We start from the raw sequence: 25553 nt of genomic DNA, 5'->3' as shown, positions 1-25553 counted from the left end.
CATCAAATGCCAAAGTCTGCCTGACTCATGGTATATGTTTAATAAACATTAGTTAAATGAATAAATCTCCCTTCCTCTAAAAGAAAGCTATAGGGGTTTCCCTGGTGGCACAGTGGTTAAGAATCCGCCTGCCAATGCAGGGGACACGGGTTCGAGCCCTGGTCTGGGAAGATCCCATGTGCCGCGGAGCAACTAAGCCCGTGCGCCACAACTACTGAGCCTGCACTCTAGAGCCCGTGAGCCACAACTACTGAGCCCACATGCCACAACTACTGAAGCCCACACGCCTAGAGCCTGTGCTCTGCAACAAGACAAGCCACTGCAATGAGAAGCCCACGCACCGCAACGAAGAGTAGGCCTCGCTCACTGTAACTAGAGAAAGCCCGTGCACAACAACAAAGACCCAATGCAGCCAAAATTGAATAAATTAAATAAATTAAAAAAAAAGAAAGCTATAACTCAAGCCAAAAATCTGTAAATCATAATGCTAGTTTCTTCTCTCCTTTTCCCCCACAAGTAATAATCACTAAGCCCCACTGATTCTATGTCCTAACTATCATAGCAATCCCACCTTTCTCCATTCTCACTGCCATTGCACTGGCTCATTACTCCAACATCCTAGCCTCCCTGCCTCCAGTCCTGCCCCCTTTTAATCTATCTTTGGAAGGTGAATTAAAGAAAATACCACTATATCATGGAGAATGGGCACAATAATAGGTTTAATTGGGATAACTTACAAGCCCAAGTGTTAGTTAAGATGAGGTAGGTGGTTTCGAGTTCTGTCAGTATCCCACAGTGAGACATTTGGGGACGGAAATTGATTGGCTTTTTCAGTGGGGTTTCTGAAGTTGGTGAGGATGGCAAAGAAGACGTTGTGAAACAAGGAGGCTCCTCAATAAGAGTACAAAGTTCATCATGAAAACTAGAGTTTTCTGAAACCTCTAGTCATGGACTCCAGACCAAGCCATGAGAAAAAGATCCCAGGGCTTAGATAGGGAGTGGTTTAGAGCCCTGTGGCCAGCTCCTACAGCTTGCAGTGAGGTATTCAGCCAGAAGTTGGCCACAGTACACACTGTCTAGTCAGTAAATAACCCAAAGCTACGCAGATATCCGACACAATCAGAGGCAAGGAGGCAAGAGTATCTTTGGTAGAGAAACTCCCAGCTATCTCTTTGGTAATCTCCCAGGTGAGCCTTAGAAACACGTCTTGATGGGGGAAAATGCATGTAAAATGGTGATGAACTGTGTCCATAATGCCCCCAAGGACAGCCCACTGATGCACCAGAGGCTGGGCATATATAGACTGTGCCCACTGGATCTTTGAATACCGAAGAGTTGTGTCGCTACCCGCATGAAGAGGGTCACCCTGTGTCCAAGTGGGAGGCAGTGGAGGCAAGGGAGGCTGTCTTAGCACACAGAAAATCTAGTCCTGGAAGTGGGTAGGAAGCACATAATGTTGCTTTGAGTTGGGTCCAAGGTGACCCTCTGCATCCATTTAGCATGGACATCACAGGATATGGACACATAAGTGTAGAAGGCAAAGGCAAACAGTGGCTGAGGCCACTGCCTGGTAGAAGTGATACCTAAGGCATTGTTTGATAGTGGGATGCTGATAAGATCCCTCACAGACAACTGAAGTTGGGGGTGACATATCTAGCTTTGTGATAGTTGGCACTATGGTCACTGCCCCAGACAGGTACAGTCTGTCCATATCTGGATTAGGAAAACGGAGAAGTTATTCACTCCTCAGTGCTCTCCTTGATTCACAGGTTTGAATCTGTCCGTGCCTCACCAGTTGGGGCCCGTGAGCTACCCTCAGGAATGAACCAGACCTGATTTTCTATCCTGGAATGAAAAGTTGCACAGAGACCTGGGCTAACAATTCCTTTACCCAAGGCAGTCTGTTCAGATGAAGGAAGATGGCTTCAGGACAAAGGCGACTTTGTTCATCAGCATAAAAGTCACAGAAGTATCCCCCAACTTTCAGAGGAGGTGTGTGGCAAACCCAACGTCAGAGTTGTCTGCCCAGTGGGAAAGGACACCAGATGCCATTCCAAATTTGTGTTTATCCACATTTCTGTGATCCATGCAGTAAAATCTTCTTACTCAGCATGGTCAGTGCAGGTCCAAAAAAGGAGGGAAATTATTATTATGTAGTATGGCAGCCAGGCAAGTGTGCCACTCCAGTCCGTTGTGGAGAGCACGATTGCCTAACAGCCCCATGGTGGTGCCCTGCAGGCTCCACCACTGTGTTTGTGCCAAGGCCATATTTTCTATAGACTACTTGCAGTCAGTAATTGAGCGCGGTGGAGGTACTAATGCAGATTCGGCTCAAGAACTCCCCATCTGCCTGCGATACTTGGAACTGCATTATAGTCTAAGATCGTTCTTACCCAATTCTCCTTACTTCCTTTTCCTTCACAGATGTCAGATCTGCATCATGGTCTGAAGTCTCTATTGACCTTCTCTGGCACGTGGCAAAGGTAGTCCGTCAGAGCCTTCACTTTATGTGTGCTATGTGATTGGAGGAGGTGGGCGGCAACCCTATACCTAGAGAGTGTGTCCAGACTCTAGAGGGGCAGGGGGGCTGTGAAGTATATCTGCCAGTGTGAGCCAGTCCTATCTTTTGTGGTGTGACCAAGCTAACCCTGAATGCCATGCTTGTGTAGCTGCCACCCAATGCAGGCTCTGGGGGTGCCGGTAGTTTCTTGTGTGTCAAATGACAACCCTTCATGGTGGTTTTGTTACTGTGGTGGGTCTGGATGTGGATCCCGTAGGTCAATATGGCTATGATGGCTCACAGGCCCGGATGAGTTTCTCATTGCAGATGCTTTGCTTCTCTCAGGATGTGCTCTTTTCTAGGAGACAAGTGCATATGTGACTTATTAACTGAGCTTGTGGGTGAGTTGTATTTGTTTCTATGGGGTATGACTTTAATAGCCCTGCGTGGCTTAGTGACCTGACTAAAGAGTGAGGCCATTAGCAGCAGCCCCTGAGTCTGTGTAAAGGGATATTTCATTCATTGAAGAGTGGAATGCTTTATGACCAAAAAAGCACTTCACTTCCACACAATGTGCAGAGCAGCCAGTGCCAGGGGTTGTCAGCATTTATCACCACATAACAAATGGCTTAGCAGTATTCCACTGAACTTGCTCACCCATCAGTGAAACAGGCTTCCTTGTCTGGTACCAAGTCTCAAAGTTGAGGCCCACTCGAGCCAGTAGCTCAGGCAAAGCAGGCAATAGGGCCATCTCAGTACCTACTGGCTGGGCAGCCACGTGTTCTTGCAGTTGGCTTGACCCCCTGTTGGATGTACCATTTCCATTTCGCATTTTTTTCGGCTTGTTGCACTTTGTCAATTATTAAGCTACTGTATCTCAGTTCCAAACCATCCTTCTACACTCTACTCTATGAGGCTGGGGCTGGGATTCTGCACACCACATTTCTCCTTTGCCGGTGCTGCCTATTAGGGTCTGCCAATAAGAGGCTCTAGAAGGAGACTGGAAGACCATGGTTCTTCACTCTGGCAGGAAGAGTTTGCTCCAGTAGCAGCTGCTGAATCCAATTTCCAGATTCCGACCCCCCCACCGCCCCGCTCTCAGAACCAGCATTATTACGTCTCCTCGGTGCTCTAAGCCCAGCCACATGGGGATCTGCCTGCATGTTATCAAGGTACCTGTACCGACCGATAGTACCCCTTTGCTTGAGATCTGGGTTTTAACTCTGTGGCCCTCATTTTTGAGCCTTTGGGTTCTCACCAGCCCAGCCTCCTCCCTTTGTTCCCCCAGGCCTCAGGATGGTAAATGCTTCCCGCAGAACCCACCTCTGTGGAAACTTAATGCTTCTGTTTTGCATTTTCAGTCCTTTAAGGTCTGTTTAACCAATCCCTGTATTAAATTCTCAGTTAAAATCACTGGTGTGATTTCTGTTTTCCCAACTGGACCATCACTGAGACACCCATCTGATGGAAGTGATTTCAGTAACAACCCCACTAGCAGGTTGGGAATGTTGGATCTGAGAGTCACACTTTTCCCTTCAGTGAGATAATCTGTCCCCAACAGGGCCAATAATTGTCATTCACAACGCATGTACCATCCAGTAGTGGTGAGATGACCCACCCCCAATATTGGCAGAGTCTTCTTGTCAAGAGACATCAGATGTGAGACTGGTCACAGATAATTAAAACTCCAAGGGATCAGAATGAGTTGGGGGCGGGGCGGAGCTGGTATTGTTTCATTGCTTCTGTGGCTGCTTACTGCTGGGGTCCCCAATCGAATTTGGCTACCCGTCTGGTGACTTACAGATTCTTGAGTAACATTCCTATGTGCAGGATGTGCTGCCTCTAATACCTGAAGAGGCCAAACAGGCGATAAGGGCTCCTTCTGTGTAGTGTTTGAAAGGTCAGCAGTTTTTCCTTATTAGGTTATGGAATATCTCTTTGGGCTGCTGCTCAGATAGCCCCCAACTTATGCACTCCAGTGGCCTGGCTCCGATTTCTATCTTCATTCAAGGCCCTGCCACTTGCGCTTAGAGAGCATGCATTATGGTGAAAAGTTTCCTCTGGGCGCCACTATGGAAACTGTCATCAGTGGAATGGAATGGGCTTTCCCAACGTATTATTGATATATTGCAGTATTGCTGGGGAAGTTCAACATGCCTGAGGTAGGACAGTAAAAGTGAGCTCCCTGCTCTGCCAAGTGAAAACAAAATAATTTCTTTTTTCTTCTTGGAGAAATCTAGAGCAAGGAATATGAGCAATGTCTAGGGCTATTCTGTCCAAGAGTAGTATAATGTGAGCCACACGTGTAATTGTAAATTTCCTAGTAGTCACTATACTAAAAAAAAGGTAAAAAGAGACAGGTATAACTAATTTTACTAACATGGCTCAGTTAACCCAATAGATCCAAAATATTAACATTTCAGCACTTAAATATAAAAAATAGGTATTTTTCATTCTTTTTCTCAAACTAAGTCTTCAAAATCCGTTCTAAATACATGCATTCTAAATACACTGAGAATTGCACATCTCAATTCAGACTAGCCTTTGCTCGCTCAGCAGCTACATGTGGCTAGTGGCTGAAGGCCCGGACAGTGCAGCTGCCGGCCACATACTGAGTGCCGGTAATGGATGCAGTCAGTTCAGTCACCTACTGGTATATCAAGTGCTTTGAGTGACGTGGCGGCCACTATTAAAGCCACAATGATCTGCAATCAGGGGCCACAGACACTGGATTTACTCACTGGCTACACAGGCTGGGAGTTGGAAGGTAGTATGCGCTACCACTCCCTCCTGGCAACGGAATAAGCCTTGCGGGTTGTCTTTCTCACCTACTGGTACTTGATACTGTTTCAGCTGCACAATCCTGGCAGGCTTTGAAAATACAAGAGGCTCTGTAGTCACCAGGAGGGATGGCGATGACCACACCCACCCGGCAGATGAGGGTACTATGCTGGATTGAGGGAACCCAGCATGTCTGTACCAATCCTGCAGTCTGACAAAGGGACCATGAGCACGGTCCCATCAAAGGGGCCAATGGCATCTGAAGCAACTGTGCCAAGTCTCTGGGTGTAAGTAAAACCAGTCTCAAATCCTGCCAGAGAAACTTACTGTGGACCCATCGGGTCCAAGAATGACAGCTCCTTGGGCTCCAGTGGCTGCCAGGTCTGCAGAATCCTCCCCGCACCTATGTTCCGGAAGACATGGACTAGGGCACAAACTCAGCAATCCCTATGACGAGGGCAGAGGACTGGCCCCCAGGCCGAGTTTGCTCTTGAGGGGACTCAAATTTGGATTGAAGGGCCCTCTAGCAGTCGGGCTAGAAAATCAGTCTCCTGGGTAGCACAGAGGCCTGTGGGGCTGGGGAGTCTCATTCCAGCTGCATTAACGTGTGCTTAACTGCTTCGCTTCCTCCCCTGCACCCTTCTCCAAGGACACAGGAGGCGGCTTTGGAGACTTGCCATCCAGGTAGTGGGAGAACTAACGGCCTTCATCACCCAGGATCTCCTTGCGTCAGCTCTCCATGGGGCTCTCCTTGATGCCCGCTCAAAAATCAGTCATTTTTGATTCCTGCACCCCTACCTCCTCTCTGCAACCTCTTTAGAGTGAGTCCGGTTGTTTATCAGCTGACCACCCTCTTGGTTTTTCCCATCTCTCCTTCCTTAGCAATCCCTTTGTTCAAGGCCCAGAGCCATAACAGTGCTGCCTGAGGGAGCCTCAGAAGGACGCCTGGAGTGTTCGCCTCCTCCGGCCTTTTCATTTTTGCTGGGTCCTGGGGCAACTTTTACAGGGCCCCTTATCTCCTCTTCCTCTTTTGGGTGGGGCCTAAATCAGCACCGAAGGATTATCCCATCCCTCACTCCCGGGTAGAAGCAGCAAAGTTAGGGATGTCCTGCTCATGTAAGATCCCACTGGCTTCTCCAGCGTTCTCTGAATTAAGGTCACTTGCTCGCAAGTTATCCCTGACGCCCAGGATTTTCATACCGTCGGTCTATAGTGCCAACGTGCCTCAAAGCAGCTGCGACCTCAGTAGGGAAGTCTCCTCTTTGTGGCTACGTTAATCTGATTTCCCCGAGCATCCGATGCAAGCCCAGGGCAGGCACATGTGCTCTCTCCCCATTGGCTGGACTAGCCAATTCATTCAGCAAACGGAAATCTGGTGGTAAACCTCAAATGCTGGCCATTCAGTGCCACTTACCTCATGGGTGTAGCTTCTTCATCACGCAAGCTGTTCAAGCCTCATGGGACTGCTGTGACTATTGTTGGGAGTCTAGTTCCCTGTGTTTTGAAGCCCCTCGGTCTGGACCTCAATCCCTCACCCTCTGCCTAATAAGGCCCTGGGCGGTACACTGCACAGTGCCAGGTTTCATGTCTGCGGTTAGGTTGCATCTACTGTTCCAGTGGCACTTGAGACCAAGGGCTCTTTTCTGTCAACTTCTTTTCCCTTAGGGCTCACAGGGCTGACTAACTTGTAGGGAGGGCCAAGGGATGGAAAAGTCTCTATCTGCCTCACATGGAGGACTTTCCAGAGCCTCTGTGGCACATGGTATGGCCCTAGACCAAGGCCGAAACAACATGTTCACCAGTGATTTCAGCTCAGCTAGGCCTCCCACCACTAGCCCTAGGAGGGGTGTTGTGCAGCCCTCGTATGGCTTAGTCGATCCCTTTTGCAGTTTCCCAAAGGCCAGAGCTGGAGTAAGTGGAGTTTGCCTCACGTGGGGCACTCATGTGGGTCATGATCTGTGTGACTCGGTGGGTGAAGGCAAACAGCACACCAGCATGCAAGAGGGGAAGGTTTTAATGAGGGAAAATTACCAGTAAGGGTCAGGAAGGAGAGGCATGTGGACGCCCATTCTCTCCCGCAGAGACACATGCAAAGGCCGCCCCCCCCCCCCCCCCCCCGCGTGCTGCATCCCTGGGGCTGGGCTCCAGGGGAAGGTGTATCTTCCCTGGGAGTCTACCTTTCCACAGGGCAACGCTGATGGTGGTGGCCTTGCAGGCAAAGGATCAAACCAGGGCTCAAATGCCAGCTGTCAGGGGAGCTGTCTGGGAACACAGCCTGCTAGCACCTGTGACCTTTGGGAAGCTGGATTTGGACTGTGGGGCAGAGGAACGTCCAGGAAGTTGGATGTGGGCCCAGTCCCTCCTGCTAGGTGGTTCCAGGCGACCTGACAGAGGCTCCTGGAGGGGTGGGCAATCCTGCCTGTCCCTCCACACTCTTCAAGTGTAAATCTGATCTCGTTTAAAACCCTTCAAAGGCGCCCAAAAGCCAAACCTCTAACATGGCACGTAGGCCTTCCTTGGCCTTATCTCTCGTCTCACCTCTCTCACTCTACCTCAAATTCCGTGGCCTAGCCACACTGAAGCTTCGGGAAGCTTCCCAAACTGACTTTTTCACGCTTATATCAATGGCCCCAGCCCTTTTTATCCTGGCTAACCTCTCCAACCTGTCCTCCGTCTTAGGTAAGATTTCACTTTATCCGAGAAGCCCTTTACTGACTCCTCGCCACCCCGATTTGGGTTGTTTCTATGTGCTCCCACCTCACCCTGTGCATCTTAGTACTTACTGTACCATGTGCTGGAACTGCCCACTGACTCACTGAGCTCTCCCACTCGACACTAAGCTTCTTGAAGGCCTGAAATATTATCTCTGTATTCCCAAGAAGCCTGTGAAGTGCTTGCTATATAGCGAATGTGCACTAAATATTTAATGAGAACCAGATGAAATCAGGCGGGTGCTTCGTTAACAATTACTCTGTAGTTTTCTCCATATAAAACATGAATACCTTCTTAATGCATATACGACTTTGGAGTTAGGATACCTTAGCAACCACTTACTTAGCCCATGAAGAAACTGGAACCTGGAGAGGTGACATGACTCTTCTAGCAACCACCGAGCTAGTCTACGGCCTGGTCAAGTGTGGGATCTACCTCCTGATTCCTCCCTCTTCACAGTATAATTCCTTAGGTTCCTTTTTATCACGTAGTATCCATGCTGCACTTGCAACTTTTAATGATATATATTCCTTGAGCACTAGTACTCTGTTCTTTGATGTAATACCTTACAGGTTTTGATCTCCAAGGAAATCTGACAAAGATGCCTTAGTATTTACCAAAAATAACACTGGAATTTTTTTCCTCCTCTTACCATAAACCATCTATGTTCTGTATGATACTGAACAATGATGATATACCCCAAGTTCTCAGGATTGCATGTAACCATCTTCTGTTGACACTTACATCTTCCTTCCAGTTTTGGACCTGTAATCAAGCGTATGGTATATAGAAATTGGTGGGAAGACCTTTAGGCACTTAGTTTTGAGGCCTATCTTTAATCATTTATCAAGTGCAACTTGCAAAGACTTTTAATGCCTCTCCCATTAACATAGAACTCATCAGCATAAAATACAGATTTCCCCGTTTCTTCATGGAAAGTTCTGAGAGAAATGGAAAGTAGATCTCTAAATAGCCCCCAATAAAATTTTTAAACAGCCCTAGATAAACACACAGAGGGAAAGACGATCAAAATTTAAATACTGGTACACATTAAGCCTTCTGAGCAATCAAGACTAGCATCTGGCAATGGCTATTCAGAATAACTGCCTATCAGAGGCATCAGAGGGTCATGAGGGAAAGATGCTATTTATGGCCATGCACCAAACTGGCTCAAAAGTGATCAAATCGGTATATTGACTCTAAAAGGCACTATATTCCTAACCACCAGGAACGGGAAGATCATGGTCAGATGGGAGAAATGCCTCCGAGTGAGCCAAGTTGAGTCTCAAGCCTGCCGCCACCAATAGGTTGTTCACGTGGAGCGAGCACTGAAATGCGAGACCAGGAAAACCCAACAAAGTTACTTGAGGATGGCTGCTATTTTTCAACATAGACATATTTAATATTTTCCAAATGGCAAGGTAAGTTTATGTGTGCTCAGACAAGAGTATGTGTTTAACACGGTTTAGTAGCATCCTATGTAATTAATGTGTTCAAATTCTCTAACTGGGGATATGCAGAATTAGTTTCAAATATCTACTTTTCTGCTTTTTAAGGGCACATAAAAGATTATTTGCAAGGCATAATGTATGCTTTGCATGATTAATACCTCCCCCCATCGTTAATTTTTGTTATATTTAGAAATTTAAGACCAGGAGCAAACATCTGTCAGACTAATTTTTTGCTTTTTCATAAGTGCAACTTTTTAATAAAAATTTACATCTAGATAAACAATCTTCAGATTTTTGAAACTTTAATAAGATTTTAAAAACATGACTTTGAACTGAAAAACATACACGTTTAGCACACAAATATTGTAATATGAATAAACTCCAACTCCGTTTGAAAACATGTGACTCAAATTACAGTTTTAGAAGTTAGTAATTCACATTTAAGCAAGTTAGCGCCTTGCTGAATTCAGCCTTTGTAAAAAAGAGACTTAGTGCATATTGTAATGGCACAATGTGCTTTTGTACCATTTTGTTGACTTTTTTCACCTTATTAAACAAGATCAAGTTCTTGAAAGTTGGTAGATAACGGCTAACTTCCTATGACATGTGAAATTTCCAATGGTAATACAGTTACATTTTGTAACAGAACGTTTTATAGATTTCTTTTCCTATCTTAAAATTTTAAAAGCAATCATTTGTAAGGATTGCATCAACGTCAATTTAGCAGAGGAAGATCAAACTTTATTGAAACTGCTTGCATACAAAATATATTGCACTATAACCAAACAAATGTCAACATAAAATCCAATCTGTTGTTGCTAATATGTACAGAGAATATTGCCCAAGAGCAGTTACATTACAAGGTCATTCTACCTTGGTTAATTATCTACAGTATTTTAAACCAAACAGCTTACAGATGATGTGTGCAAGGTACCAATTTCTGTTTTCAAATACTATACATTCCCAGAATAAATAACTAGAAATCAACATTAATGTTTGGCAATACTTTTAAAAGACTTTTTAATATTCTTGAAATCATGTGCAGTTTGTTGCCATTTTTATATGCTTATTTGTATGCAAGGAAAAGTAACCGTAAAATGAAAATTCAAAGAAACAAACCCACAAAATACATCAGAGGCAGAACTTCGGTTTGTACGGCTCTGTACAGATTCAGTGGTACCCCTACTTGGAGTTATTTTTTAAGAAAAATATAACATCTTAGAGTGAAGGTCCTTCACATATTTTTCCTCTGTAAATCTTGTTCATAAGAAAAAAAAAAAAAAGAGAGACTCAAACCCAAAATCCAACACATCATAAAACTAAAGAAAAAAAGTATCATTTGTTAACCAATCCTAGTCTGCTTTCCAATTCTGCTTATACATTTGGACCTAATATTTCAAAGTTTACAAAACATTTAACCTGCTTCCATTGTTTCTTAGACAAAGTACCTGTACTTCACAGGATTATTATGCACACATGGAAATGACCTTCCTATCTCCCCCAAATAAGCTTGAAATTAAAGTGTGAAAAACTTCACAAAACATGGGGAGGACAAAATAAAAACAGCTCTAATTTAAAACTGGTCATCAGGCCAAAGAGAAGGCATATCCTACTAACTTTTGACCAGGAAGATTTGCTCCTAGCTGAAAATGTTTTAGCCTCTCTCAAATGAAAAGACAGTTATTTCTTCTCCTGTCTATATAGAAAAATTACACATCCCTCTCAATAACACTATTTGTCAAACTTCAGTGCAACAAAACAAAAACAAAAACAAGTCTTATTCTTTATACTGCCTAACCTGATGTTTATGTAAGAAAAAAAAATATGGAAAGCATGCATTCTTCTATAAAGTACTAATGTTTGACAGGGTTTGCTACATCTTTTAACATTTAGTGTTTCCAACTTATCTTCCCTGAACTCTGCATCCAAATATAATATTCCTACCTGCCAAGATATAAAAAAGGCACAGATCATACAACTTTTTTTTTGCTAATGAAAATGACAAACGTCACATCACACACATCTCAGGGTCCACTAAAATACTGGAAAAGTGGACCAAAACATAAACTGACACAGGACATGAAATGTCATTGGCCTTCCGTATGAGACTGAAAACAGAAGTGTAATATGATTACCATAAATGCTATTTATTCAGAAAAACTGAAATGTACCAGTGAGTTATCACCCAACGCAGGGTAACGGTCCAAATTAAGAAAGAATACCACTGCTTGGTATTTAAAAAATAAACCAAACGAAAATCCTGTCCTGAAGTGCTAAGTATACTTAATTACTTAAAAGTAATGTTTCAGGGGCTTCTCTGGTGGCGCAGTGGTTGAGAGTCCGCCTGCCGATGCAGGGGACGCGGGTTCGTGCCCCGGTCCGGGAAGATCTCACTATGCCAGGGAGCGGCTGGGCCCGTGAGCCATGGCCGCTGAGCCTGCGCATCCGGAGCCTGTGCTCCGCAACCGGAGAGGCCACAACAGTGAGAGGCCCGCGTACCGCAAAAAAAAAAAAAAAAAAAAAAGTAATGTTTCAAAATTTTAAGATCTGTTTCTTTGTGCAAATCTGAAAACTGTTGCTTATGGCCAATATGACAAAAAATAAAATTCTTAACAGAACTGGTGTTCATTTCATGCCCTGTGCCACCTTGCCTACTATTTGTCTTTGGCCTAACAAAGTTTCTAATATGGAATAAGAATTACGGAAATGGTATAGGGAATATAACTCCAGAATTATGCCGTTTAGGGTACTCCATTCACAAGTGGTTGCTGACCATCCGCGCTGTCTGGCTTTTCCTTCTTCTGGTTACGATCTTTACCCGTACGCAGCCGGTTACCTTCACCGGAGGTATTCTGTAATGTTTTAGTGTGGACACTCCTTTCATTATTGCAGTCAACTCTGATCTAAAACAAGTTACAGTTGTTATATACACAGACCATATCCTACTGTAATCTGTAATTGGCCTGATGAGAAATTTAAGCCCGAAGGGTAAATTCCACATCTTAAAAGGGGGATATGGGGGTGAGAATAGAAGAAGTGCAAGAAATTATGGTCAGGTAGGATCTTTATTTGGTTTCTGATTTTAAAACACTCTTCTTTAACTGGAACACACTGGTCATCTCACTGTGTCCAAAGTTAGATAAAAACTCACAATCCTACCATGTCTTCTTCTAAGCTTTAGTTGACATCTTTCTGTCTATCATGAGTATAATTAAGTTTCTTTACACTGAGGGCTCTCACTGCCTTACAATAAAAAAAAAATATGAGCGTTGGTTTCTAGTAGCTTCAGTAAGGCTACTTACTTGCCTTCAGTAAGGCAAGTCAGATGATCATACAACTTGAACTCTGAAGAATAAGAATGGTACAGGGAAATTTGAAGACACTAATGTGTGGAAGAACTGGAATCCCAGGAAGAGTGTAGAGATGAATACAATTTAAAAAATAATATTCTGAGATTTATGCAATATTTTAAGTGCCAACACTGAACACTTAAACACTGCTAAATAGACTTCTAAATGCTGTACAAAAGGAAGATAATATTGACAAATGGGCCTAAAACAATTACAAATATTGATCTGCTTCAAGTACAAATGTGACATATAATCCCAAAATGGTTTGCTGTAATTTCAAAGTGTGTTTAAGTGTTGGTCCTGGGTGACTGTTTTAACTGTTGGGTTGTGAAGAGCGGAATTATAAAACTGGTACATAAATGCCTTACATCTCTGTAAAGCACATGTGTGTGCATTATTTCATCGATCTCTATCTACGTCTAAGGTCTTTTCTATGCTGGTCCTTAAGAACCAGCCAATGGTTAACACCTACTTACAACCGCTATGAATTCTAAGAAATACTCCATCATGGAGTTTCTGCCCTTAAAAATCATCTCTCACTAATCTTGGGTATTGGTCCCAAACCAATCCATAGGCATGAAGGAACCCTAACTACTTGGATTAAGTCTTCAGAATTAAAGAAGCAGCAGAAGAGAACATGGGTTCTGGGAATCAGATACCAGTATTCAAATATCACTCTACCGTATGCCATCTATGTGATTCAATCTTTCTAAACATCAGTTTGCTCACCTATAAAACAGAATAATAAAACTTTTTACACTTCAGGGGGCTGCTGAAAGATTAAGTAAGATAAAACACACACAGAGCACTCAGCAAAGGTGTCTGTCTGGACACGCTCAGGGGTAATTTTCAAATTACTTAACAATGGGTTCGGCACAGGTGATTACCACTTGAGATGGGGTTCTCAGAATAGAGGCTGGCTGTATATAAGCAGCTGACTGATTCAGCAAGTACCAGCTGAGTGTCAACAGCCCTGTGTATCATGATTATTACCCTTGAGCCAGACACCTTTTTTCCCTTACTTTCCACTCAAAGAGGACACTCTATCCATGTAACTCAGGGGAGGAGGGACCCACAGGGCCGACGCAAGTCTCTCTTGGTTCATTCCTGGATGTTTCTTTTCTTGGGCAATTGGTGGGGGGGGTGGGGGGGCCGGCTGGACCACCAATGTGGTATTGAAGTCACACTGAGGCTGCAAAGTCTTCAGAAATACTGAGATTGCATATTCTCTCGAGAAATCTTCTTTGTATACTTGTCGCAAAGGACTAAGACTGCCCACAAATGTAGTGTTGAAAGGAAAATATTTCAATGTACCAAATTCACAACCTTTGAACATGCTTAAAAATCAAGTAAAATAAACTCATACATCTCAAAGTACTGTAACTCAAACAACTGAGATGGAAAGAGGCACACAGGTTTACCTGGAGGGATCCATCTGCGGCTCTTCCTTTAGCCTCTCTTGGATTACGTGGACGATTATCTGTTCGGGAGTGATCATCGTTTCCTATAGGGACGTTTTTAAAAGGTTCGATGGTCACTGATTCTGACATGCTTATTGGAAGTTCTTTGTTCCCCCATCCTCAATTTATTTAGATCCACCACAGAATCTAACATAGGATCAACAACCTAGTGATTCCAGTTACACACTGGCTAATAACCTAGCATGCTACCAAGGAACAGAAAATATTTCTAAGGCATCACAATTCTGCATCAGCTGTTACAGGTCAACCTGAGCTAATGATCAGACTGTGATGTTTAGAATACCAGAAGAGGTGAAACTAGTTATCAGTGTTAATTCATATATTTATTCTATGTGAATCAGAGGGAAAGGAAGGCTGTCTAATATTGCCAATTGCATGAGCCTTTCCCATGGTGACCAGTACAAAACCAGAGAAATGGGGGTCTTGGTAATACATCACTGAACCAGCAAGGTTCTTCACAGAACTTCAGACAGCTGTTACAACTGACCTTCATTTCTCGACTAATGAAAACCTCTGTACCTTTGAAGCCACCTCCGCGTCCTCTTCCTCCCTGTCCTCTTCCTCCACCTCCACGCCGTCGCCCGTCTCCTCTGCGCAGGAAGTTCTCCCTCTCTTCCTCTGTTGGAGCTAATGACCAATCACTGAGTTCATCTCTGTGGTCAGATTCTGTTTCAGAAGCATTTGATGCTTCAGAATTAGTTCCTATCGAGAGTTAAAAGTTATATACCGTTGTCCGACTTAAAAAAAAAGTTAGGTTAACAGAAGCTTCCAGAGACGTTTCGGGGTAATCCATTACTCTTCCCAATTTATAAGCCCACCAAAGAGTATTATCACCTTCCATTTTGTAAAACAAATTATCTTAAATTCAAAATGAAGGTCTCCACAATATTTGAGGTAATTTTTGTTTTAAACATTTTTGGTTCTCATTAAAAAAAATAAAAGATTTTATTAGCCATCTAAGTTCAAACCTGAGTATGCCACATCATTAAACAGCTGTGCTCCTTTAAACATCTGTGCTCTCTGGAGGAAAAGTTGTCTACAACAGTTAAATGCAATACCTTGATCAACAAAACCTCTATAAAGAGGGTTCCTTTTAACAAGGTTTGGCCCAGGCACAGAGGGGAATGCATACATTTTGGTCACCTCAGAGAGGGTGGCAAAGGTGGCCACCATGGCTACTATCTCAGGGAAGGGTCTCTTGTGCGATAAGGGATTGGACCTAGCTGAATGGGGATATGCTTGCCTGATGCTTGGTCCACAACCTTCCCTCCCACTCCCACTGGGATAATTGATCATTATAAAGGATTTATTGTAATAAACTTGTTATGCCTGAGGGTCTGGGTTAATGACATAAGGGATGGGAGTGGGGAAAAGAGCTCCACGGTGACGGGGGACTTCAACAGCATAAAGAACAGACTGCTGGGAGAGGGATTAGGGGTTAGGTTCAAGGTTGGCCTTAGGAGTAGGTGTCTCTCTCCCCGACTCCAGAATATCAGCTCTACTACCTCTCTCTCTTCCTCTGTTGGAGCTAATGACCAATTATAGCTTCACCATTATAGCTTCATTCCTGTGGATCTTGAAGGCTTTTCCATCTTAAAGAGTTCCTTTTTGAAATGCAAATATTTGTGAGATGGATTATACCTTATACCATCATAAGCAAGTTACATAGTAGATACACAGTTGAGCAAGAAAGACAGTAGGCACTGGCAGTGGGACAGCGTTCAATGAAAGGTACTGGGAGAGAAGAAAGAAGCACTGAAAGAAGAGCTGAGAAGGCAAAGAGAAGCTTCGCCTACTTCTTGACTGTGCCTAGGGCTGACTTTGGCCATGCCACTCAAAATCACCTGACGAGCCACAGGATGCAGACCCCTGATTTACACAGTCCATCCAGCAAGTATGACCAGCACATGCCTGACAAAAAATGAGCCACAGTACACAAATGAAAAAAGTTTTGGCTATACAGTAATAAAATCAGGAAAGGCCTTAGGAAAGTCATCAACGTACAAGGGCTTAAGCAGATTTATCCCCAGTCAGAATGTGGACAGACTCATACCTGCCCTGTGAACTCTATGTGTTATTATCAGGTTTTTACTCTATGTCTCTTGCAACACAATTTGACGCACTGTGAATTGGAAACCATGTAGTGAGAAACTGTTATAATGGGGTTCTAATGAGTATTAGAGATTAGCAGCTATTAAGTCTAGGAACAGATAAAGTTACTGAGTAAAATGCTTAGTTTGTACCTGAAGTATATCCAGGACCGCGTCTGCCGTGCCCCCTATTTCTGTAAGGTCTACTACCTCGACCCATTCCTTGACCATCATCAGTCACATAGCCTTTTTCCTTATCTGTACGATTTGGTGGTGGTCTAGAACTAGCTCCAATCTGTCGCAACTGCTCATCAATTTGTAATCTCTCCAAACGCAACTGGTCTACTTCCTATTTAAAATATACAAGATAACAGTAAAAATAGTTTGACATTTTACTTAAAAATACCTTTCTCCTTTTCATCAGATAAAAAGTATACTGGAAATATTTCAATTTCAGTTCTAAATTTATAGTAAACACTGTTACACAGAATTATCAGGAAATTGAATGGTCTCCTTAAAAATAAATTTACTATAGATAACATATTATTGATGTCCAGAATTAGAGATATAACAAAAATACTGAGCATTAAAATTATACTGATAGAATTTAAAGTTATTTAATTTGGCACTATTATCCGATAGATCTGCTAAGGCACAAATATGCTAGTTTTTGGACCTCTTGATAATAGGATATTGAATAAAACAACTCTAAAACGTATGAATACAGATAAATGACATTTAAGGTTTAACCAGCTAACCTTAAAAATCACACATTGTAAATAATCTTAATTGAAATAGATTTGCCACTTAATATCTTAATTAACAAAACATTGAGTCTGGGCCATCTTCTGCTTTCAAAGAACATATACTATGGCAGGTCTTTGGACGTGACTATACAATTAAGAAACAATTATCTTCGATGAACTGAAAATGTTTATATTCCTTATATAGGGGAACTATTTAATAGTTGACAAAAACAAGTTGGATATCTTATATCATGCCTTGAAAACCTCTTAAAGACTACAACTCTGCTAGAACAAGTATGACGAACAGTATAGTCAGTTGATCAAAATATACACCTGGGGTCCATTAACAGACCCTCACACACAATGCTTCCAATATGTTGGGTTCTGTCAAATCCAGATGAAGTCTCAATTCTAACCCTTCTTCCAATCTACCCATAAGCATCTATTTACTAGCTATAGGGAACTGGATCCACAACTAGAGTAGCACTGGGTGTCTCAGTCAAGCAGACGCCGTCATAGGGACCGTCCACATGAACAGTCACTGGGGAAGCCTCTGTAAAGCTAGGTTCCTAAAATCTTGGTTATGGCAGCCTCAGGAAAAGGGCAGGTAAGAATCTAGATGAGCTTCATCTGTGCTCTGAACCAGAATTTGTTTTACAGAGGACTTGAACAAAGAAGAGACTGCAGCTGAGTGAGTGGCTTACTCCAAAAGTACAGTTAGAGCTCATGGAATGGGTGTATCTTGCAAAACAGAATGGTAGTCCAGGTTATCCCACTGGGGCAAAGCAGTCACCTTTTGGTGAGAGATGCCAAGCCCACTCGAGGGAAGATCTGGTGATGGAAAGAATGGCAACAACAGGACAGCTGCTGATAACCAAAAAAGATACTCAATTGTGAAGAATAAATCAAAAGATCTAAGGAAGAACATTAGTCAAAAGAACAAGGGACTGATACAATGCAACCCTAACTCTCCAGGTCTTCAAAATTATTTAAGCTAAGAATATGAAGAAAAACACATACAACAGATTACACATAAAACACACTTTAAAACAAAAGTGAATAAGCAAATCAATGGGGTATCCTATCCATGCAAACCTTGCTGGATGAAACCTCCCCACTTGCAATTATTAACTGACCACCATAAGAATGATAAGAAGTGCCTAGCTATTGTATTTTCCTTCCTTGTTTACATATAACTATAAATTATTTAATTTTATTTCTTTAAGAAATCAGCAAAAAAATTCTTATTAAGATAGCATCATAAATAAAATAGAAACTTGGATTGCTTTAAAAATACTATTTAGTACCAGTTACAATGTATTTTTGATACATATGGATACAAAGAAGAAATTATAAAAGTGACATGGGTGAAATTCTATTTTATCGAATTACAGAACATTTGGCCAAAAGAAATTTTAAAAAGCACCTAGTCTAGGGAGGTGATTTGCCTATAGACACAGAGCTAGTTCATGGAAGAAGAGAGACCACAAGCAAATCACTGGATTGCCAATCCAGTGCTCTTTCTGCTACGCCTTGCAGCCTCCTCGTTCCTGCTTTCCAGTTTGTAAGCTAGAGGAGGCATAACTGTACAAATACTAACTAAAATGTGCATTTATAAAACAACACAAATTGTTTCTATTTTGTGATAACAGAGTATAGAGAAAATTACGAAGGGTAAACATTTAAACAGAGGACTTCATGAAACTCTGGGATTTCCTTGATAAATGACATAAAAGGGACAACAAAGGCAAGTGTTACAGACACGAAATCTGTCCTGGAAAAAACTCACAAGGGCTAGAAAGGATCAATGGGATGAAATGTATTTTTGACAGGATTGTCTAAAGTGAGTATAAGGGTTTAACAGAAGAATAATGGGAAATAGGGGAGTTTCTTGAGAACTGGGATACTGGTCCTTAAATTTATAATGATGGAAAACTGACGTGTTTTCAGAAGGAATATAATAAGCTAAACGAAATGAACATTTTTTTCTATTATCTTTTACAGGTCTTTGATTATCATGTACAGGCTAGTATGAAACTTAATTGCTTTAAGACTTACTATGGAGTTTTTATATTTTAGTGCAAAAGGTTTCAACGTTAAAGTTCTTCCTGTCCTCACCTTTAAATAGTTCAGGTGATAATCCAGAAGAACAGTGGCATTAGCGATGCTGTCTTTTGTTCCCACAAAAACAAATGGTACCATACCCTGAAAAAGAGATGGCAACAATAATCCTATAAAATTAATGGTGAATTAATCTGAAGAATGCAAATAATGACTAAATCCCTAGCACAGGGTCTGACAAACAGTAAGTACATGAAAGTTTGTTGAAAATATAAACCAATACCTAAAAACAAAAGTAGTTGGTATATTTTACCCACCTACTGTGTATAAGGACAGATCAGTATAGCAACCCTTAAATCCATCAGGTTACTATGATATAAACACTACTAATAAATGTTGGTAAACTCATAAATTATGTAACTCAAAATTATATAAGCTTTAACATGAGAAGCATAAACAAAACGAATACTTTAAAATACTCTAAATCATTTACTACAGATTTTATCTAGATCAAATTCTTTAAAAAATAATTCAAAATTAGATACCAGGGTACAAAAGTAGAAACTAAATCAACTTTGCTAGCCGAGTCAACAGAGTACAAACAAAACACAAACAAGAAGAATAAGAAATTAAAATGCACTTAGTAATTATTCTGTGGGGGGAAAAAAAACTAGGCACATCCATGAGCATAAAATTTAGCATTTCAATATACTTCCATAATGCGCTCTGAACATAGTAAAGGACTGAATCATCAGGAAAGTTTGATCCCTCTATGGTACTACTTTAATATAAGGATAGATTTTAAAAAAGGAGTAGACTAAAAATGTATACTTCTAGCCCATCAGTACAAATGAGAAAAAAACTATTTCTTGTCACAGTTATAGGGAAGCCTAGGCCAGTTGTGCAAACTAATAGCTGGCAATTATGACATTCAAAGTTAAGAATAATTCAATATTCGGCTACTGATGAAATTCACATGGTTACTGATATTCACAAGTGACTAAAGAAAAGCACACAGGAGCTTTGATGTAGATACATTAGAATTCTCTAGGTGAAGTTTCTAGGTGTGAGAAGCCAAGAAGCTTACAAGTATCACCCTTTTAAAAAGAGCATTCAGGGCTTCCCTGGTGGCCCGGTGGTTGAGAGTCTGCCTGCCGATGCAGGGGACGCGGGTTCGTGCCCCGGTCCGGGAGGGTCCCGCATGCCACGGAGCGGCTGGGCCCGTGAGCCATGGCCACTGAGCCTGAGCTTCCAGAGCCTGTGTTCCGCGACGGGAGAGGTCGCGGCGGTGAGAGGCCCGCGTACCGCATTAAAAAAAAAAAAAAAAAAAAAAAGAGCATTCATTTGATAGGTGTGGGTACCGCTGGGCTGCTTTTGTTTGCTTGCGCTCAGTACACAGAGTCTTACATGCATGTGGGGTTGAAATAGGTTTTTTCTTTTTCCTTCCACATGAACATGGCTGTTGATAGGGTACAAAACTAAACAATTAGGAAATACTGCTTGCAGACTGACATCCATCTGGTAAGCAAGGCACTGCTTCCTAGTAACAACAACCACCTAATGAATCAGGTGCCATTGAAAACCCATGAGCTTCACATGGATTTTTTTTTGATTGAATAATATATGAACTATGGAAACAATCAGGCCTATGACTCAGATCTTTTTTTCTCAAAAACATTTCTGACGGTTGAGTTTTTTCCCCAACTTTGTTACAAAGCAGTTAACCATATTATTTTCCAAAATGCCCTATGATGAAATGCTACGCCCTTCCCCCTGGATCACATATGACCAAAATAAGCTTGAAAATCCTATGTCACAGATTTAGTTGATCAACTGTGGAGCAAATAATGAAAAAAAATTCTCTTTCAACATTTCCAAACTGTTGATGTACCCAAGTGCCACTCTAATTTAAGCACATTACTAGTGGACCAGAATGGTTAAATTACTACAAAGAAAGGCAAGAGCAGACACCAGGAAAAAGTGATTTCCTGTTCTGGGATGAGAACTGGCCTGCCCAGCAGAGAGGAATATCCAATCTACTTGCGGTTATATTTCTTTTTACAAAATGGCATTTTTGCTTTTAATCTCTTGTGAGTCATAATATTCTCCCCATAAACAGTTCTCACAGGCCAGGTTGAGGGCGGGTGTCTGCCCTCAAGGAACTAACAATGTGACGAGATAACTAGTAAATATCTATGTAGTAAGCGCTATGATAGGGGCGAACACATCGGAGCATGAAAGGGGGAAAGGCTCTTGAGCCCGTCAAGGGGAGGGGACCTATGGAAAGTATACAAGGAAAGCTGCACAAGGAGTACGGTCAAAGCAAGGTGGCAGGTTGGAGGAAAAAGAGTGCGCCAGGCAGAGGAAACATGTGCATACGTCTAGAAGCAACAGAGAGCAGAGTAGTGTTTCAAGAACTCTAGGTACTTCAGGTATGGCTCAAGCCTCTCTCAAGTACAAGGGAGAGGAGTGGTAAGAGATGATATTGGTCAGGGGACTGTGAAAGAAAGGCCCTTATTATAAGCAACAGGAAGGAATATGAGCTTTTTCCCAGGGCAATGGGTCCACGAACCCAGACACTCCTCCACATCCCCCAACTCTGACGATCATTTGTAGTCTTTCTTAACCAGGGGAATAAACATTAAAATATAAAATTAAAATGTATTTTTCAAGGAATGTTTTCCTACCTGCCAAGCCTTGAGTTCAGGTTTCTGGGATTCCCCTGCTACAATTGATGAAACCACTAACACCTAAAGCAGTATAAGGAATGCAAGTGATGTCATTAACTATAACAAACGATACACAGAAGCCTGAACGCAGGACTTTCACTGCAGGACTTCTAAATCCATTTCTAAACAATTAGGTTAGTTCAAATATTGAAAGTCAGTTTTAAAAATATGGTTTTAAGTAGTAACTTATGCATCTAACAGAGGGTACATTTTGAGCTACTACAACCTGTAAAATTTCAAGAGCTACAGCATGAAAAAATAAAAGTCCACCCTCAAAAGAAAAATGTGACCACTGAATGCAACCCTGTATTTTATGTTTACAGCATAAGATTTGTCACTGTGAATAAACTGAAGAGTAGTTATCACTTTGGTTTGTAATATCTCATAAGCTGGCAATCAGATTTGAAACAAATATAGCATGAGTAGCCTTATGAGCCTAACCACAGAAAATACCCAAAACACCAACTGTAACATTTGGGCTGAAGAAATGACTTTTAGTATAATTCAAAGTGACCATTATTTCTTACCCTCTGGACTTTTGTGCTGTTAGGCTGAGAAAAATGAGTGCTGTTTTCCTTTACATCTATATGCTTTTTTTCTTCTGAAGGAGTAGGTCCAACCCTTGAGTTACTGGAAGGTAGGGAATTTGGTGGCATAATTTCCTTGGTGAAAAACACAAAACACAAAAGAGAAAAAAAAAGGACCAATTTCTAAGACTTTATTTAGCTCCATTATTGTACCAATGATCATATTTTTAAGAACAGAAGCTATTATAAACAGTCTTGGTAAACAAACTTACAGAATGCAAACATTATGCAGTAAAAGCGCACAAAGATTTAACTTCAGCGAAAAGAACCTTGACAAAAGACTATGAAATATATGAAAATTATGGCAATTTGAAAGGATTTTGTTTTAAACAGTACCATTGTACAGAAGAGCACGCCCTTACCCCCCCACCCCAAATACTTTAAAAAATGTAAAGCACACAAAATAAGCAGACACACAAAGTAAAAAAGCCAAAGGATGAAAGCCAGAAGACCTAACTAGTGTCCCAATTTTGTCTCTGTCAGGAACATTAAGTAATATGTGAAGAGTGCTTCAGACTTTTTTCTTACATTTGTGATTACTCATGTTGAAGATCAAGAAATAAGGCTTAAAGGGGTTAAAATTACTAATCCACAATCACAGCATTAGAGAATAAACAGAGGCCGTTATCTACAACTGCAATTAACTGGAATGCCTGATAGACTTTTTACATTCACATTATGTGCATATTGGAGGCCTCTAAGTTACTATCTCAAATAAGACAATAAAAGACTTTTACTTTTATTAGAGAAACCAGAAACATACGCACTAGAAACATACCTCTTCTTGTGGAACATTTTTCTCATTTTCAGCTTCAATTCTCACCCTCACAACTCCTGACTTGTCCACAATCTCCTGAATCAGTTTTCCATTTTTTCCTATTACTTTGCCTAAGGTAAGAAATGAATAATTCATGTTTGGTTTTAAAAACACATACCTCAAACCAGTAAGCACACCCCACCATAAACGATCACATTTTATATATACGTATAAAATTTCATATAATTTCAGTTCTTTCTTTCTTTCTTCCTCCGTATCTGTCTATCTATCTCAAAACCAAAACAGAGACTCTTTTCAAAAAGACAGAGTCAAACTGGCTTTCCATTTTATGAGGTCATCATTGTTCAAACTCCTCTGGTCAGGTATTAGAGTTGATTAATACTTGTGAACTGATAATACTTGTGAACTGATACGGGCAATTTTGAATTTTTAAGGCAGTTCAAAGATAGGCTCTTATTTGGCATAAAAGGGCATATTTTAAATGTTCAGGTATAGTGGCGTGTATCATTCTTTCTGCAAAGTTCTATAAAAGGAATTAAGGAAAAGGACAGATAGTAGAAAATACATTGGCTTCGTTCTTTGACAATTTCAATTCTATCTGTACCTGACTGAAATCTGCTTCTTTGCCCATGGCAAAGATTTTTAGAATTTTATATGGCATATTTATAAAAGGTACTCTAAGTTTAAAAGTGGCTTAAGCAGCTATAAGTACATCTAAAAGTACACATTCTTCAGGCCAATGTGTTAGTGGACTACTACTCTTGTGCATTACTCACAAATTATATTAGTATGTTAGAAGGTAAAGGGATTAGTCAGAGTAAAAGATTAAGAAATCACACTTTTAACTTAAAACCACAATGGAAAAGCTTAAAACCAATTCAAGATTAAGTTTTATCAGTATCATCTGTTAAAACTCCAAAGACTTCAAATACCAGTAATGAATGGGCACTCGATTCTCTCTCATTTTATAAAATTTAATCGTATACTTAACTGGGAAATGACTGCTTTCACAGCCATCATCATGCATTAGTGTAAAGCAAGACATTACAAATATTAAGAACAAGGGATTCTAGAAATCTACATGTGAATTACATCTGATTCCAAGGGCTCTCCCAAGGTTCTTAAAGCACCCAGCACTGGCCACGCCCATCATGTGCTTGCCCCACCATTTCACCTGAGGTAGGGATGGGGAAAAAACTGGAATCGAAAATTTGCTGAGCCAATCCTAAATAAGAATGCAGGGAAAGCCCTGTCAAAGCACAACCTTGTGGTTCTTCTAATCAGCATAGCCTTGGCACTCTTGCTTTGTGTGCCAGCCTCACTCACCCCCATAACCTCTTCTGACTGGTCATAACCTGCATGACTGGTCAGTGGTCAGGGAAAAGAACTGACACCACTAAATCAGGACTCCTGATTTAGGTCTTTCTGTCAATTATTTCAGCTCTTCTTCCCTTCAAATGAAAAGGGGTGGAGGGAGGAGAGAGTCTTCCCATGGTTTTTTTCTTTATGTCTATAACACTTATTAGACCAATTCACTGTCAAAGTGGGTGAAAAACAAGCAAATTTTTAGAAAAGAAAGATAAATCAGTGTACGTACCAAAGAGAGTTTGTGGGAAATAAGAGAGATCATAAGTCATATTGTGGGACTTGAAAACTCATACAATACTTATTAGACATCTCCCTATAGATCTGCCTTGCCAAATTTTATACAAAAACGCTTTCTGAAAACTCCCAACATTCCCAGTGCTGGAAGAGACAGCCTCTAAAACAGAACTGTCTTATTTTTCTAGGTAGGAACAAAATGAAAATCAGGCTTTCTGGTGAAAGGTCACTGCTGGGATCCTCTTCTGTTTAGGTAAGACCACAGGTAGAATCTACTTTTAATAGCAAATAATCCAATTCTACATTACATAGTTATTTCCAATTCCCAACTGACAGCTTACTATAATTCTGCTCTACCGAACTGGAATTGTTTTGAATAGGGGAAGGAAAGAGAACTACATTTACAGAGTCCCCTACTATATCCAGAGCTTATGTAATTATATCTTTATCTATAACTATCTATCTATATCTTCCTATTTAATTATCACAATCCTATACGGTAGACACTATGATCACATTTGTTTTAGAGGTGAGGAAAGTAGACTCAAGGAGGCTGAGTCAGTTGCCCAAGGCCAAATAGCGACCAGAAAGTGAAGCAGAGCTGAAATCTGGATCCAGCGCCTACACCCAAGACCTTTCCCTATCAACAAGCCATCTCCAAAATGAACTTTCGTGAATCTGGCAC

At 41.4% G+C, this 25553-nt stretch overlaps 1 protein-coding gene across 14 annotated transcripts in view; it reads right to left on the bottom strand.

Annotated features, from left to right (window-relative positions):
* Positions 1-9748: 9748 nt before the first annotated feature.
* The window catches only part of FMR1 (fragile X messenger ribonucleoprotein 1), a 36465-nt gene continuing 20660 nt past the window's right edge, over positions 9749-25553 (bottom strand). Inside the window, exons 10-17 of one of the 14 annotated variants that reach the window (XM_082865396.1) lie at positions 23267-23376; positions 22429-22563; positions 21860-21922; positions 19230-19316; positions 16519-16714; positions 14795-14977; positions 14216-14298; positions 9749-12347 (exon numbers count right to left, since the gene is read on the bottom strand). In XM_082865396.1, coding sequence (XP_082721522.1) covers positions 12186-12347; positions 14216-14298; positions 14795-14977; positions 16519-16714; positions 19230-19316; positions 21860-21922; positions 22429-22563; positions 23267-23376 — 1019 coding nt within the window. In that variant the 3' untranslated portion in view covers positions 9749-12185. Of the gene's footprint in view, positions 12348-14215; positions 14299-14794; positions 15804-16518; positions 16715-19229; positions 19317-21859; positions 21923-22428; positions 22564-23266; positions 23377-25553 lie in introns of those variants that run through there. The other 13 variants (XM_082865403.1, XM_082865402.1, XM_082865406.1 and 10 more) reach the window with 13 other exon arrangements.

Source organism: Leucopleurus acutus (genome assembly GCF_964270905.1).
Source record: "Leucopleurus acutus genome assembly, chromosome: X".
NCBI lineage: Eukaryota > Metazoa > Chordata > Mammalia > Artiodactyla > Delphinidae > Leucopleurus > Leucopleurus acutus.
The sequence above is the reverse complement of the archived record's forward strand: the minus strand, read 5'-3'. Positions and strand labels throughout refer to the sequence as shown.